The sequence below is a fragment of the Aquila chrysaetos genome, chromosome 1, assembly GCF_900496995.4.
Source record: "Aquila chrysaetos chrysaetos chromosome 1, bAquChr1.4, whole genome shotgun sequence".
In the NCBI taxonomy this organism is placed as follows: domain Eukaryota; kingdom Metazoa; phylum Chordata; class Aves; order Accipitriformes; family Accipitridae; genus Aquila; species Aquila chrysaetos.
The window spans coordinates 25,542,626-25,560,038 of record NC_044004.1 but is presented as its reverse complement, the minus strand read 5'-3'; the positions used below and the strand labels follow the sequence as shown (position 1 = coordinate 25,560,038).

General features: G+C 41.6%; 1 protein-coding gene across 11 annotated transcripts in view; it reads right to left on the bottom strand.

Moving 5' to 3' along the window:
* Positions 1 to 17,413, bottom strand: part of TBC1D1 (TBC1 domain family member 1) — a 122,851-nt gene that overhangs the window by 77,579 nt on the left and 27,859 nt on the right. Inside the window, exon 1 of one of the 11 annotated variants that reach the window (XM_030021783.1) lies at positions 12,702 to 13,159. The exons of the other annotated variants lie outside the window; for them this stretch is intronic. Within the exon in view, the coding sequence (XP_029877643.1) occupies positions 12,702 to 12,731 (30 nt within the window). The 5' untranslated portion in view covers positions 12,732 to 13,159. Of the gene's footprint in view, positions 1 to 12,701; positions 13,160 to 17,413 lie in introns of those variants that run through there. 11 annotated transcript variants of the gene reach the window in all.

The window sequence follows — 17,413 nt, the reverse complement described above, 5'->3', positions numbered from 1 at the left end:
CTTTTCACAAAATTTCACAAATGAAAACAGCATTTGAAGACATAACAGTAGTTGCTGGTCATACCTGCAGGATTCCTGGCTCACATTTTACAAGGTGACTATTGAACAAGGAGGGAATACCCATTGTAAAGTAATAGCTAGAAACATCTGTGCTCATTCATTATCAACAGAGATTAAATCCTATTTGGGGGGGGGGGAATGGGCTGATGTGTTGTAGTAGAACTGCAAGCAGCTCCCTTCACAGGGTTGAAATGGGCCTGGGGCTGAGTTGGAGACTATGGGGTAGGAAACAGAAGGAAGCCTATACTTACATAGTTATAAATGGAAAAAGACAGCAATGGCATTTGAAAGCTTTCAGGACAAGGGGTTTTTTTCCTTGTTTTTTTTTTTTTTGGGAGGGGGGCTGTTTCATTTGTGGTTTTGTTTGTTTGGTTTTTTTAACTGAAAGGCAGTAACAGGTTTTAAAACAGAAAATAAGTTACTAAGAACATTTGGGGGCAAAAAAGTTGTTTATCAGATTAACTTCCATTTGTACAATGGGAGACAGGCTCTCTCCCAGTCTCCTTTGCTCTCAGGCTTCTGTGACAGTTATCAAACTTGGTACAACTGCAAAATAGGGGCTAGCAAAACAGACAGAAGTGAATATAACTTCTTTTAAAATGATATAAAGCCTGAAATTGGATATCGCTAAAAAGGACAGAACAACTCCAAACAAGAAGGGAAGAAAATTCCATTTGCGATGTCTGTCCTTGTTAGAACTGAAGTTATTTCTGATATAACCTTCCTAGACAGCTGATCCCCTTCCCCACAAAAATAACTTTTTTTGAGGTTTTCACAGGGTGGGGGGAATAATCCTATGAATGTTTTTGATTGACATGATGTATGAAGTTAGCTCTACCTGCAGTATAATAAAACACTATCTCTCTTACTCTCACAACACAGTAAAACTTCCTGGAGAAAGGGACAGCCCCATGGTCCTTCTCCCTAGAACTGCTGGCGGGGGCAGGGGGACAGATGACGTTTTTCATGGGAAGAATCTTACTCAAACATTAAACTTATAAAGGCCCCAAGCAAACTGGACTGCAGAAGCTGATCACCTTTTTCCAGCATTCTGCCTGACTGCTATAAAATGCTGGTAAACTGATTTGCTTGTGGATGAGCACATATTTGCTGCTTTGTCATGTAGTAGTAGATTTCAGCTGCCTCAGGTCAACTCACAGAAGAACAGGATGGGAAAGTAATGGTTAAACATCCCATGAAAACTACCCTGACTTCCGCTTAAGAAAAGCAGTTATTTAGTTCACCAGTTTTAGTCCTTTTTGGGTGTAAAACAAATGGTTTCTCATGTCTAAGGCTTTTTGAGTTATGGTGTTTTTTTTCCTAAGGTACGCCTTCTAGCAATGGCTTCTCATCAGAAGGTCTAATGGGATTATTCAAACTTGTCAATTAACTACATACTTCTATGAAATCCACACCTGTAGTTGATATTAGTTTGTATTCATACTTTTTTCTAAAATACATTGTAAACCACCCAAAATAACAATGTATTTATTTCTGAAAATTAACTTCCTTTGAACATAAGGTGTTTGCCAGCTTTTGATTCCTACATGAAGAGTCATCCTAGAAATATCGCCACATTTTATGGTACTGACATAGGTTAATTTAAAGTTTTATAAAGTTAAAGTTTAATGCTACTGATTGTTACCAGGCATTCCTAATGTACAGTGCATTCAATATAACGGAAGGAGAGGAAGAACAATACACCTGAAGAGCCTTCAACTTCTAGCAAGACCCTTATTACATAAGCAGCATATAGGGAAATTGTTAACAGCCTATAGAATTAGACTGTACTTTGAAACGAATGACTTGCAGAAAGCTTACTGACCTCCTGTGACTCACTATGGATTATTTACACTAAAACATTTATCATGTGATTTGAACTAAAACTATTCAGCTTTTTGTGAAGAAATTTAGCTACAATAGAATAGGTCGTGTTTTAACTCTCTTGGAAACAGTTGCTAAACTGTTATCAAGGACAGCGCAAAACTCATTGCTTTCCTTAGGATATTTTGCATTTACTGGAAGCTATCACTGCAATGTTGTTGGGCAGAAACGGGAAGAGCAAGCTGTTTACTCAAGATCGCCTCCATTAAGATATAGCCAGATCACACTGGGGAATTGCCAATTTTCCCCCCAAAGAGTCAAGGATCATTGTCCTAAAGTCAGTCCTTCCAATTCTTGCTGACGATAGACGAATTAGACCCTGCTTCCCTGCTGTTAAGAGATAAAGCTCTCTTAAAATTTTACAGTAGGTGAAAAGTTCGACTTCTCTGTATTCTGTATTCTATTCTTCCTCTCAGATCTTGCAAGAAAGAGCTTGGAAAAAGATGTTTTTGTAGAGTGGTTTTTCCATAAATCTTTACATCAGCTGCCTCTGAAAGTCACTGTAAGAGACTCAGTATGTCTGCACTAAGTACATAAGCATGCTAGAAAAGTGAAGAGAGAAAGGAAAAACAGATGGGATACTAGATATCTGAAAAAGTTATTTAACAATGTATTCAGAGGACAACGATCAGTGTGGAAAACATGCTGTTCACTTACGGACTGCCTGCAAGACAGCGTTTCACTGCAAATGCCGTCATGGACAGTAGGAAAGCATCAGCTGCAGAGCAGGGTTATAGACTAACTATCCTATGTCTGGCAGTCCTGCAATACCATCCTACACAGCACTACTTCACTTGTCTGTGCTTTTGGTCATCTTAACCGGTTCTCATTTCTTCAATTAAATGTTGGCATCTTCATTGGCTGTTCTCTCATTACTTTAACTCTTACAGGGCAACCAAGCATGCTCCTTGTGTTGACAGTCAATAGTGAATCTGCATGTCCCAACACAAAACCCAAGATGTCACTATCCTTTTTAGATAAAGCTGCACATTCAGTCCTAAATGGAGAAGAGTTGTCAAAACATAGGTAAAAGGCACCATCAAGACAAATGGAGCTATGGGATCACTCCTGAAAGCCATCTCAGAGCCAAGCCAAGGTGCCACACTAGAAATACCTAAGAACAAGAAGCCAGAAAAGAAGTTTTAGCCGTGCCTCCAGATTATGAAAATGCAATGATGGTTCTCCCTGCTGACAAAAATTCTCATGTTTATGTCCTGTGCCAAATTCACTACAGACCTTCAGTGGCAGATCTCTAGATCTGCAGCCTGTGCCAACAACTTTATTTTGGTCATCTCAGTTCAGCACTATTACCTGGCCTATGCAGGTGCTGCTTAATTGATCTCAGAAGCAGTGCTTATCTAGGAAAACCCTAGTAACTAAAGACTAACAGCTGAAATCCATCCTTCTGTTCCTTCCCCATTAGCCATACTACAGTCTTATCAACAATTCTGTAAAGCTGCAGTCAGATCATTCACATGCATCATCTGGTTTATTTAAATAAATGCCATAATAACAGCAACCAGTATCCAAGTCCTACATGATGCCTGACAGGAGTTTGGAAATACTAATGATGCAATTGATGAACAACAAGACAAGAAATTCAGGGAACTTCATTAATTTGAGTCTCAGTCTCAAATTTCTTCTTATTCCTGTGTAAGAAAGCAATGGAGGAAAGAAAAGAAAAAAAAAAAAATCACAGCATGGAAAAGACAGTGCCAGACTGCTTGAAAATGGAAGCTATTCTCAAGAATCTTGAGATATTTGCTAAAATAGTAATGATACTCTTCCATCAATATAGTCAGAGCAAGCTAGTGTACCAATGGGAAACAAAAAATTAGAAATCACCAAACAGACCTAGCCTCAGAGCCTTTCCAAATTAAGTGTCTGCATGATAGTACAATATATGCAGAACTGTAATCAATTAAAAAAAGATTCCAGTAAGAGTGTATACGAAGACTTTCAATAACATATCGGCCCATGATCATGAGCATTTCTGGAGCTCCTACCATTTACTTGTATTACCACTTAATAAATATCAAATTTGATCCACATCGTACTTTATTCAGCCGCAAATTATAGCAATACACACACAAAAATTCAGAATCTGTTCTCTTTTCAGGGTTATGAAATTGCTATTTTAAGCCTACCCAGTCTCTTCCAACAGTAAATTTTCCATTATTCCTTTTTGTTCTTCCACTCTCCCCCACAAGTTAAAGCTGGGTTTCTTTAGATAATGGTAAATCAGACTGACAACTACCAAACACTAAATTGCAGCTAAGCTGGACAGTTCACACTGTCACACCCCTTTCCGACTGACTGAATTCTGACCTTCACAATATTTCTGAAGTATTCCATATTTAAACCCTTACTTGCCGAGGAAACCCAAAAGGGAGGGGTGAGTATTCAACATTTCTAAAACACAGATGTCACAGAATTACAGGATCTCCACAAGAAGCTGGAGGAGGATACAAGGATGATGCTCTATGGGAGACGCTAACAGACTAGCTGAAGGAAAAAAGATCACAAGGAAAGACTCCTTTTAATGCCAACTTCTTTCCCCCCCCCAAATTATGTCAGCACTAGGGACTGCTGGTATTTCAGCCACACCTAATATACAAGTAGACTGGGCCTTTTTGTGTTGTTTTTTTAAACATATGTGAAAGCATTACTGAATCTTTAGAAATGCCAGAGAAAAAATGCTGTCTGAATTATAACAACCTACAATAAATAAATCTGTATATGATTCTGCACTTCATATGCAAAACATAGCATCAGGTCCACGAACTGTGTTCGCATATAAAAGAACATTTTTAAGTCTACAAAAGTCAGCCTCTGATGACTGTATGTCAAATGGAAGTGTCAATCACTTCCACAGAACACTAAATCCTACAGGTTATATTCCAGCTGGACTTACCCAAAATCTGAAATTCCACACGTATTTTTGGTTCAGGTTCTGGGTAACTACCATGAGAGTTTTAAAGACAGGCCTCTTGTACATAATCATCTAAAACTCCAAAGCACTACAAATCTCCTTTTCCATGGTTTGCATTTGAGGAGACTGGAAGCTATAAAAAGGTCCAAAGAAACAAAAACAGCATGAAACATTTAGTGTTAACCATCCAAATTTCCATGACAACAGCTTCAGTGAGCTCACCTCATTGGTACTATAGCAGCAGACCAATGGTCCAGTACATGTAGAGAGGCAACTGTTAAAATCTAATAAAAGTAAGGTATTTGGTTACAGAGTTCTTTGAAATAAACACACAAAACCCCCAAAATGTTTGACTGAAAAAGAAAGGGGCTGTTTAGTTTAGCTCAGCTTTGCCATTTTCAGTAGCTGGGAGTGTGCCTTCATAACTATGCGCAAGTAGTCTCCTCTCCCCAAACCTGCAATTTCACAGATTATCTGTACCTGAAAATCCTGTCTGGTTACTGCATATCAAAGGTTCCCCCTGGAAAAAACATATGTTTTTGGTCACAGTGACGATGCTGTAAAGGCACAAAGAGAAGCATCCATATGTCCAAAGACAGCAACTTGTGAGGTGGGAAGAAGCTTCCAGCTGTTTCAGCCAAGATGAATTTTTGTTTTGTTTTTTAAATGTGACCATCAACATGTGTGCTTACATGCACGCTGCCCTGAGAATGGAAGGCAATACATGTTTCTACTGTCTCTTCACATTGCTTCAGTTAGTGACAGACAGTACTCGAGCTCACAGAAACTCTGGACAACCTCTTCAGGCCTGAAATTCTCACAAAGCAGTAGCCAAAAAGTTAACATCCCCCCCAAAAAAATCCTCTGAGGGCCCCCCATTCCTTGCATCAGGGACAGCTACTGGAAAGCTGTGTGTATGCTGTTTGTCCAGCTTCTCTAACTGGATTCTCAAGTATTATATAGGTGTGACTACTTCACTATTTTAATTTGGACTAGGAACATGTCTGAGAGTGGATTATCCCAATCTACTTCTTGTGTGATGGACTGCATTGTGGAGCTGTCTCGAAGTGCCTGAACTGACATCCATTTAAATAGAACTAAGCCTTCATTTTGTGATGCATTTCACTGCAAATAGGCATTCAGTTCACAGCACCAAACTGGGGCTAGTCCAAAGTAAAACCCACTTCCCTGAACCAGGTACACAAGCTGTCCTCAGCACTAGCTGTTTCCCTTAAACAATCTGTTATTGTATGCTACTTGCTAACATAGATGCAACCTACAGGTGATTTCATCCAGGCTAATAACTGTAGCTTTCACACATCTGGCCAGCTGATCCAGAAATACTGGCCTGGCCTTTCAGGAACTTGCAGACACGAAAGAAAAGAGGTAGCAGAAATCCAGTTGCTACGCTCTAGTACACCTCCACACAGTAAAAGTGCCTGAACCTCTCTCTTGCTTCTCAGTAAGCAAACCGTGTTTTTCAGAAAGACTTTACTTTAAATCTCTCCTATTAAAATTTTATATTTATGCATTAGTTCATCTCAGGATTTGTTACTGTAACTTGGTTAAAAAGTAAGAATAACTGAAAACAATTCAGATACAAGTCAGTACAAATAACTCAGTAATAAAACCAATACACAGTGGTTAATGACATTCCTTGCCTCAGCTTCTGCTCTCTGAGTTCCAGCTGCTCTTCCCAGCTCTACTACCTCACTTCCCCATGCAAATTACTAAGCAGGGTCCTATTCGGGCATGTCTCTTGACATATTTTGTATATCTTTACTGATACATAAAATACTAACAAAACCGATTATGAGATTTTTTTTTTTCCTCAGTCACTGCCATCCATGAGTATTTCAGCTTGAACAGTTGAGCTGTAAAGGCTTCTAATTATAAAAAAAAAATAAAAAATTATAGCCAAGCTGTAATTCAATTAACAGTGTTTCTATTGAAGATTTACTTGCTAAGTCACTAGCCAGCCATACAAAACCTCAGCTCCTTCAACCTTAAGAAGTCTTTTAAACCATTTTACTTTAAAATCCTAAGTATTTACTAGCTGGCACAGTAAAAATGTTCCAACAGCCTCTTAAAGCAGAGGTTTCTCAGAAATGCTGCAGCTTCTATATTCAGGATGATGGGAAATTACAAACTGGAATTATCTTGCAGCTCTGAGCTGATCTCTGAAGAAAGAAGTGCTTTGCCCGACTTTTCCCTTAAAGGTATTTCCACTTGGGGAACCCAGAGCCAAACTGCTGCTTTTGTGTTCTCAGAAACATCTCTAGTGCACAGAAAAGACTGTTTCATTATAGTGGCCTTCCAAAAAAGCAGGCTATGATGTGAAATAGTATTTTAGATCATCAAATGTAAAGCAAATAAAGTTAAACTGTGGTGCCCCGTAGATATAGAGATATATATATATGGCAAAACCCCAAACAAACCCTTAGTTGTACTGCCCATCTCTGATGGGACCTGGAGTTTTCCCTGATCCTGCAGGATGCACTAATATTTTTGCTATTGGTTTGGCCCAAAACATGTTAACCACATGAAGACAGCTAATCGCACCAATTTCCAGAGAGCTTTTCAGCAAAGGAAAGCAAACAGTTTTTGACTGAAGCCTAAAAGTTCTGTTTTGAATTGCAGAAGGCAGGACTTGTACAAACCAGCAAGCTCAGCTACCTTGTTGGGCTTGGCTTGTTGTGAAATCTGAAGGTCAACATGAACCCAAAAGTAGATACTCATAAGAAATTAATTCCGAAAGGCATAAATCATTCAAGAGAAAAACCTTGGTAAGCTGCAATCTACATGGCCAGGAATTTCACTATGGAAAGCCCTACTTCTTACTACGCACCCGTAATGTACCTTACATATGTAGAGGACACTGCCCTACTACATCTGCCCACCCACATAAAAGCCGTGCGAGCCAGACTCTATTCCGGCCCTCTCCCATCAAATCAGGGACATCTAAGCAGAGCGGGTGCAATTCAGGCCTGGTGTGCAGAAAAAGAAATGGAAGGATGAAGAATAAAAGCGAAGAGCTCCAAAGGGAACGTAACTGCTGAGTAACAGAGGGGTTTAACCACAGGATTGACTTCATTTCAAATGCGGAGCGCATATTCCTCGGTCATCGCCCAGACCCCCGCGGGGGAAGGTGGGAAGTGACTGGCATACAGAAAACAGCGCATTTCAACTGCTTGGCATTTTGTGATAATCTACATTTATCTGAAAGCTGTCAATTGGTAACAACATTTTTCCCCCAGTATAAACTGACCTGGAGAAACACACTGAGCAGCAACATAGTGTTCTCTGACAGGGGCATTGTGTGAACTCAGACACCAAAACCCAGCTCCGGCAGAAATCTGAACTTTCTCTTTGCTGCATTGCTGGCATCCGGCCTGGGAGACAAATGAGGGTCTGTCCCTCCAGCCCTACCCGCAGCATCAATGGCTTCAAGGAGATTCTTCCACAAGTGAAACTGCGGCATTTGAGCCTTCCCTCCCCAGTGATTCCCAATTCTTCCCCAACACTAGCTCTCTATTAACTCTCTGATTCTTGATAGTATCCAAGTATTCAAACTCATTTACAAAAAAGAGTTTTCAGGGGTAAACGCACTAGCACAAACAAGGGTTGTACCGTAACCGTTTATTCACCTCCCCAAATAATTTACATCTTAGAAGTAAAATGGGCTTAAAAGTAAGACAGGCTTAATAAACTTCTAAGTTTATTGGGTTTTAGACAGTGTTAAAATGCCTGGTTATGAGGGCTCCTTAAGAGACCAAACCTCAGTTTGTTTGGCTAAAATGCAAGTCATTCACTGAGGGATTAAAGACACCCCAAGGTGCTCAACTTTGCTGGAAGCTGTGGGGAACAAAGGAAAGAGGCACAGTCAGCGCAGCTGGAACAAAACTTCCTCATAAGTGAGTGTGATATACCCTAAAACAGACCAGCAAAAAAGCTAGGATCACCCTTTCAAAACACTCTTAAAAAGGAAAAAAAGGAGGGGGGGATGTCTTGGGCTTCCTGATTTTCAGTCTCTTATTCCCTCTCATTCTCTTCCAGAAGGCAAATTAATTTCATTTGTAACTTCTGACCTAAACTAAGTAGATTGTTACTCCCATACATTGTCCCCCAGAGGTCTCCTAGGCACGCTATTATTTAGAAAATAGTAGAAATAACGGCAAAACATCAGCAAGATCCAATTCTAACACAGCATATTAAGCTATATTAGGATTCCAAGAAAAATAAGTGGTGTTTCCAGTATTATTATAATTACTACTTCAGTAATGTCTCATGGCACAAGCCAAGTAACCAAGCCTTGCTGTGCTGAATAGCATAGAAACTTTCTTTCTTGATGCCTTGAGAGCTTCGCAAACTGAAGAAAGCTCGCAGGCAATTCTGACTCAGTAGTCCTTGGAAAAAAACCCAACCACCTACTTCTTGCTTTGCTATTGGGAATTTCAGAGCATCTATTGTGAATATACCCTAAAATCTGATCTTCAGAGCAGAAGAAATCCAAACAATTGGCTTCTCAGTCCAAGGTCCAAGATTAGCCAAGCAAGCTGGAGAGAGCTATATTATAAACCCACCCTTTTCTGCCAGTGCTGGTGGCCCATTCTTGGTGGGTCCTTGGCCTGCAGCGAGAAACCCTGCTGCTCTCAGTTCCCCTCAGGAGGGAAGTGGGAACATCCCCTTCCCACCTGCTGTCCTGCAGGTTGGAGACAGCTGACCAGGGTTGATTGATCCATACCAGCAAAATCATTATAGAAGAAACCTTGATTTAAATTATGGAAACTTGCTTTGCATTTTACCTTAGTTATTTTCTTCAATGGTTCCTTGTTGGTTTATAATCCTTTAGACAAAATAAGCTGAAGCTAAACATGGCTTTTATATTATATACAGCACTCTTTTTCTGTAACTAGAAAGACTCACTACGTAAAAATTGCTTAACTAGCTGAGAATCTGAGGACAAATTTACTCAAACTATCTATACAATTTATTACACTAAGAACAGTTTCTTACTTTCTATTTCTTCAGCAATCAATTCTTTAATTCTGGTTTCTGTCAAGCTGCTTCTGAATAGAAACTTGCATTATAAAATGAAGTAAATTGTAGACAACTAACACTAAACTTGTTGGTTTGTTTTTTTTTTTTTTCACTTAAACTAAAGCTGTATTAAATATGATGGAAACAAAAATAATATTACTCTTAACAATTATCACTGTACTATCATGTCCTACTAATGAATTAACGGTGTGCAAGTACACCATAAATCAGTAAAAATCTGCATTTCTATCTATCTTTTTTATTTACAGACTGAAAGCTTTGATGTTTTTTGACTCCAAAATGATTTCTTTACTTTTAGTAACAGTTATTGCAGTGAACTAAACTGAATATAGATTAAAATATCTCTGTGTATCTACAAAAGTGACTGTATTGTCTACCCACAACAGTGCAAAGTTAGTTTACACTTTCAACAAACTATGTTTTAAGGTGCTTAGTCAAAGGTTTCCCTGAAGTCAGTTGTCTGACTTTGTAAAACCATGCAGGAAAAACAGGTATAACTATTCTTTTTTATTTAAATAATTTTAGGAGACTAAAACAAGTCAGTACTTAAGAATCCATTATCCACCAAGTTGTCATTCAAGTGGTTTAGCCAGCATCCATATGGTCAATGTGGGCAACACCAACCCACATAAGACTCAAGCAGGGCTTTATCGTCCAGCCCAGAAGGGGCCCCATGACCTGCCCTGGCAGCACTGCAAAACTCATCCCCAAGGAGCCTGTGTATAGGTAGGAGACAAGCTGGGTAAAACAGCACATAAAAATCTGTAATGAAGACATATTAAAAGGTAATGTTTGCACAAACACTAGGGACCAATTTTATAGCATATGGGAGTAAATTACTTCACTTGTAAGTATCTGCAGGCCTGGGGACTTGCATGGTGACACTAAGCACTCATGTTACTGGTTAGGGGGTTTACTCAATCTTAAGTAATAGATGCAGGGGGAAAGCTTTGTTTTGAGGGGGGCAGTTTCCTCCACTCCACGTCCTGCAGTCGTTCCCCGTTCTGGAACGGGCCACCATCTTATAAAAACTGGAAAGGCTTGCATTTGTGTTGAAAGCCTACAGCAGTAGTTCCTACATTTTTACTGATCAGATTTTGGCAGGCAGGAAAGCTTTCTCTGTTAACAAGCCTCATTTTATATTTCTAAATACACTGCTTTGCTTTCCCTCCCAAATTAGCGCTGATGATTAACAGTCATTAAAAGAATAAAACTAAACACTTACGAGGAACCAGTGTCGCAATAATTAGTTCTGAAAGCCCAGAAAGCACTCCTGAAAGCAGAGTTAGAAGTGTGTTTCTGCAAGAGCTTCTGTTAGTCTCTAAAAACATGGCCAACTCTGTGCACTACAGGTTCTGCCTTGTACCTCTTCCAAGACTAACTTCTCTCTGACTAGCTGCTTTGTCCAGCTGACAAGTGTACAATGAGAGGGAGAAACAGGCCACCCCTTGGTGGCATCCCTAAAGTATTTACTCAACAGCATCACTCAATTTTGACAGCAGCCACCTGTATGAGACTGACTGGCATGTTTCTAAGAGTTGGCATGGAAATCAGCCAATATCATTCCTTCGGATAATATGGCAAATCAGGCCTTACATCACCCTCAAGACAGAGGCACAGTGATGATAGGAAAGGGAACTACTTCAACAAGCACTCCACCTGGTAGCTCTTTAAACAGAGAAAAAAAGCCCAGTGGAAACAGGAAAGGATATTTTTCAGGGCATGGCTAAAATTAAACCAGCTCCTTTTAAGACAGAGTAGGGCAAATCCCTCTGAGAATCTGAACGAAGGCAACAGTGTCACACATCAAGCACTTCCCACTTACTATCTTCCCAGGGTAGGTATTTCACCTGTTACATATTCAGGGAGAGGGATGTATAACAGTGATTAAGCAACTGACCATTTACACCTGGCAAAACAGAAAGAAGAACCAGGTTTTATGTGGTCTGCTTAGTGGATTAGGCTGCCTGCTAAACTTCAAGATAAAATCTTTTTTTTCCCCCAGCTAACTCCTTCAAGGAACCCCCAATTCTTGCCTGTCAAACAGCTGTTTCACCCACTTGTCCTCTTCTACGCTTTCTACCGTGCATCACAACAGAATACCATTTACAGCTCATTTTAAATTCAGAATGACTGTTACTTTGGAAAAAAAAAAAATAACTTTTTTGAAACACCAGCTCAAAAATACATTCTAGATTTCTTTAACCATCTCTACTGCTCTGCATCCATACATAGTTTCACAGTTACAGTGGAAAATCCTACTGAAGCCCTAGACACACAGATGTAGAAGCTAGCACGACACATGCATTGTCATACTTAAACAAGTAAGTGTCCCATTAAAAGCTAACTTATTGTTCTTCATAAATTCAGAGTATGACAAAAAAACAGGAAAAAAGTCCAAAACAAACAGTGGGAGTGCTGTTACACATTCTCCAGAGCACACAAGAAGCGCTAGACTTGAGCAAGCAGTAAGACCACACCTTCTGGGCAGTTTTAATTACAGCTCTCCCCTTCCACGGTTCCGCAGCAAGGTAGAACAGCCGGCCAGAACCGCAGCTTCGTTTTTTAACCCCTCAACCCCAGCCACGAGTTTGCCCTTGCTGTTCACTTTGAGCGCTTCTCCTTTTCCCTGGCTGAACAATACAGCAGGGCTCTGCTCCCTTCCCGGAGACGGCTGCCTTTCCTCGAAACTAAACGCGAGCATCTGCCAACTCTGAGGCTGGGCTTTATTTCCCGAGAACGGAGGGCGCGGCGCGGCGCCTACCTTAGCCACCCAGCTGAACAATGGTGACATCCTACGAGCTCCGGCGCGGCGGCCGGCGGCGATCCCCGGCTCCGGCCGCTCCCCTCCGCCTCTCCCCGCTGCCTCCCGGGTGCCGCCTGCCGCTCCCGCCGCCTCATGCGCCGGGAGGGGAGCCAGCCCGCCCGGCCTCCGAAAGCTTCCCCGCCTCCGGGCGTCGGGCACCAGCCGGCGGGACCGTGAGCTCTCCGCGCCGGGGAGGCTCCCCGCGGCGGCGCCGGCTGCTGCTGCGGGGCGGGCAGGGAAAGGAAGGGCCGGGGCCGGGGCCGGGGCCGGGACCGCGTCCCGCCTCCGCCGCGCTCCGCCTCCGCCGGGGCGCCCCGCGCCGGGCTGCGGCCCCCCGTCCCCGGGAAGGCGGGAAGGGAGCGGGCTCGCCCTCCGGCAGCACGCCCGAAAACGCAGACAACCGCCTGCTACCTCATCGCGTTGCCCTTTTACGTAATTCAGCGCAAAAGGCAGGATTCGCAACTGTTAAAAAGAAAAAAAAAAATCCCACGCGGTCCGGGTAACTTTCTGGGAATATGCCGGCACCGACGTCATGCTTAACTTTAAATGATCGAGCAGAAAATCATCTGTTTGAAACCGCTGGAATACGTTACGCTTCCAGTCGGGCTCGCCATTCATGTGTAGCTAATGACCTTTGACATCATGCACTCGTCGCTCTACTTTCAGAAATAAGCTGTTGAAGAAGAGAAAAAAACAGTACGGCACAAGACAGTAGTATGCACGTTTCTGGCAGGTCAAGGGATGTTACCTGCCACCCGGACAGGAAAGGTGTTCATTTCCTGTTGTTGCTCCGGCTGGACTGCCTGTGAACGCACACCCCTACTCAGTGGGGCTGTAGGGCTGCCTGAAAACAACTCATTTTCCTCAGTTTGGAGGAAGGGCACAGAACCAGGGGAAAAAAAAAAAGGCTTGGATTTCACAGGAAATAATCCATTGCGCCCAAAACAAAAAGCCTTGTATTTTCCATCACCTCATAGAAACAAAGTGAAGAACTAGATTTGCAAAATTATAACAGGAAAGCATAGGGGTCTGTTCTGCACTTCTTCCCAACAAAATCCAACTGCTCAAAGTTAGATGTTGAAGTGCCAAATTCAGCTCTTGCACTGCCCAAAGACACTGTCACCGAGACAGTCACCCCACTAGGAGAGTGTCCTGCATGTACTTGCACTTGCACGCTCAGGGCCAATGGAATAATCTCCAGGTTGAGATGACACTGTCCCACTCGTCTAAGCTATTAAACGACCACACGAGCATGAGTGACACACACGCACACGAGCTGGGGAGAAGCAGAGCCAATCTCACAGCTCACTGAGGCAAAAGACAGGCAGTTTTGGACCCTGCCCCAGACCGTATGATCCTGCAGCCCTGGGTTTCGTTCATACAAAGCAAACGAGGCAGCCGCCGAGAGTGCTGTATCACCTCCTAATGCTGCACTGGTGAGTGCCGTAGCACTAGCTGTGTGTCTGCAATGGGCCATGGTGGGCTGAGGGAGCAACACAAAAGCAGTTCTTCTCAGGTCGTACCTGTGGCATCCGCAGTACCTAAGCATGACACTTCCATCCACTTCCTCCTGAGGAACAGAGAATCACAAAACAACAAACCAGAATGCTGATGCAGAACAGTAACACCTACCCAGAAAAGGTAGCGTGCAAGGGATTGCGCCAGTGAAGTGGGATGTCTCTGTCATGGCCAACGCATCACTGATAGTCTGAGAATGGAGGTGTCTGACTGCAGTGGATAAGTGAGCTGGTGCACGGCAGTGCACACCCAGCCCTGGCCTAGTCCGGCCGCACTGTGGCCCAGCTGAGCTGGTGGTGCTGGGACTGAGGAAATCTGCTGCCACTCAATGTTAGCACTGTCTAGCTAAATGCTAGTTTACCCCATTTGTAAAATTAAGTCTTGATGAGTTTCATTAGCTTGCTCAAAGACACACACCTACTCAGGGGAAGAAATTTGATGTGGGAATTTGAAATCCTTTTCCTGAGCAACATTTGCCAGGGAGCCACAAAATGCTAACCAATATAAGTTAAAAAACCTGCAGGCAACTTACTTACGGCAACCTCCTCATGGTTGGAGAGCTCAAAGCCTGCCTGGACCTGGTTTCTCATCAACTTACAACCTATGCTACAGTTTCTGGAATTAAAATCATAACAAATACATTTCATAATTTCATAAAAGGAGAACAGTGATCCATTTTTTAATAGTTCAACAGGTTAAAGTAGAGGTGATAAGGATGGCCAACATCTCGTTCTGTCATAATAATAGTAGCCACGGACAGTTTGATTGCACGGATGTTCTTAGCTGTAAGCCCAATAAATGACTAAAAACTCAACTCTGGTAGTGGTCTCTGAAGGTTTACTGGCATGATAGTGGGAGAAATTTTCACTGCTGCTACTGTTCATGATGTATAGAGCACATACATGAATAAATGACATCTGTTCTCAAGGCTTTAAACTAGGCACCTTACAAGAACACTAGAAGTATTACCCTTTGAAGTACATAACTGGGTTTGCTTTTATCTCATAGAGCAACTGAGGGCAAGAGCAAGGCAGAATGTTCCTCATTATGTGCTGCTTATAGCTGTACAGTATATCCACTATTTGGTGGTAGCATTAGAGTTGCATTTCTCTAACACTGAGTGTGAACAATATTATTTCTAAATAATTATTCTTCTCCTATCTCTGAGGAGATCCTGCCTGCTTGGAAGTTTTTCTAGCTCCCCCTTCCTGGCTGGCACCCTTCCGCAGTTTTAAACTAACAATACATACATCTCCTCTGAGTCCACATTAAACACTGATGGCAGTCAGGAGATCTGGCTTCTCGCCCTGACTGCAACTGGCTCAAAAAGCCATCCCCAGTGTGTCACTTCACACTACTTAGCTTCTAAACCTATTGCATGCAATCGTTATAGTGATGTTTGTATGATTTTAAATGCACTCTGAAACCTTCTACATGCTCCTATAGGACTGGGAGGAAGAGTGGTCTTGTGGTGAAGACACTGAATTAGGAGATAGAGTAACAGTGAATGAATTCCAGCTTCTGCTGTTAACATGACTTTCAGGCATGCTACATCACCGCGCTCTCTGCTTTAGTTCATCTGTTAAATGGAGATGATATCTGCCAGCCTTGAAGGAAGGAGGAGTGCGCACTCTTTGGCATTTGGGAAACAGCTGGCAGCTAGGCTTAAGTGTTCAGATATAAAAACATTTGGTAATGCATTAAATTCTTCAGTGTAAATTAAAAGGTCACTGTGTTACTCACCTTCCAAAAAAGATAGATTTAGTAATGTAGTAGGAACAATAACTGCATTCATTTTTCAGGATGTTCAACTTTCTAAAAACAGAACCTCTGTATTTTTCTATTTTAAGTTTGGCTTGTGGAAATAACTGTCTCTCCAAAAGTACTATATATCCGTTTTGGGTAAATGGAAAAATTCAGGGCCAGGGAATAACATCTGTATTGCATAAACAGTAAGTAGCACTTGACACCGTCTTATCTAAATGTATGCTCTTTTAAAAAAGAAAACAAAATCCTCATTCCTATGAACCGTTCCATGTTATCATGGAAAATATTAGCAAGATATTTGTGGCTGTTTTTAAAATAGTAGCAATTAAAATACTTCAAAGCCACTACTTAAAGCCTACATCATCAGAAAGATGATCTTTCAGTTTTACAGATGTCCTTCATAAATTTACACATACGTAAATACCCCCATTATTTCTCCTCCAACAAAGCTCTCTCCATTAAGAGAAACCATTTGGAGATAAGGAAAGAGATGTGAGATATAAAGAAATATTAAGAAGAAAGGAGGCTGCAGTCAACCTTCTAACTCAAAAGAGGAATATTTTCTGACTCGTCATCCTCTGATTTCAGCCTTCTTTAGGTTTAATGGCTGTAAATATTTTTGAGAGTCTTCACAGTACATCACCGCTGAATGACGTCTCACAAGAAGTTGCATTAAGGGTGCAGTCACAACTGTGTTACCTGAGAACTCACCCCTCCTGTTGTTTTAGAGTTAACTCTCATGGTGGTTTTACAGCAGACCCCATTCCCTTTTGAAACTTTTTCCTCTGAAGTGTACTTAAACATGTTTTGGCAGCTATTCTTCTCATGAATTATCTATCCCCTCTGCCCACACTCACTGTTAAAAGTTTCATTTCTCTCTTCTTTCCCCATACACAAGAAGGTCTTTGTAAATTCAGTTGAAAAAAATGCAAGAAAAGAATATGCCTGCCAGTAATTACCAGTACCCATTATTTAGCCTTTGTTGAAAAATACCCACAATTTTTATCCTTTATTGCTTAGTTTTCAGCGTTCATTAGGATTTCCTTGAGCCTTGTCTCATCCCTTCCCATTCCAAGCAGTAGGCTAAATGGTTTCTACTTTGTCAGAGGAAAAAGACAGAAAGAAAGTAACTACTGTGAGAGTACTGTTTGTCATGTGAATTCAAAATGTAACAGCGTTTTGGTTCTTAGATACAGCTGTATTAAAAGATACCAAAACAAAGGTGTCTATTTAAGGAAACCCCAGACTTTTATGGCACCTCCATTATGATGCAAGATGCAAAATGATTCATCTGGATGCACTGAAGGAAAAGAGTAATGAATCCTCTGGATTTCATCCTATCCAAAGACTCAGTCAAGCCTGACTAGCTGGCTTCTGAAAAGATA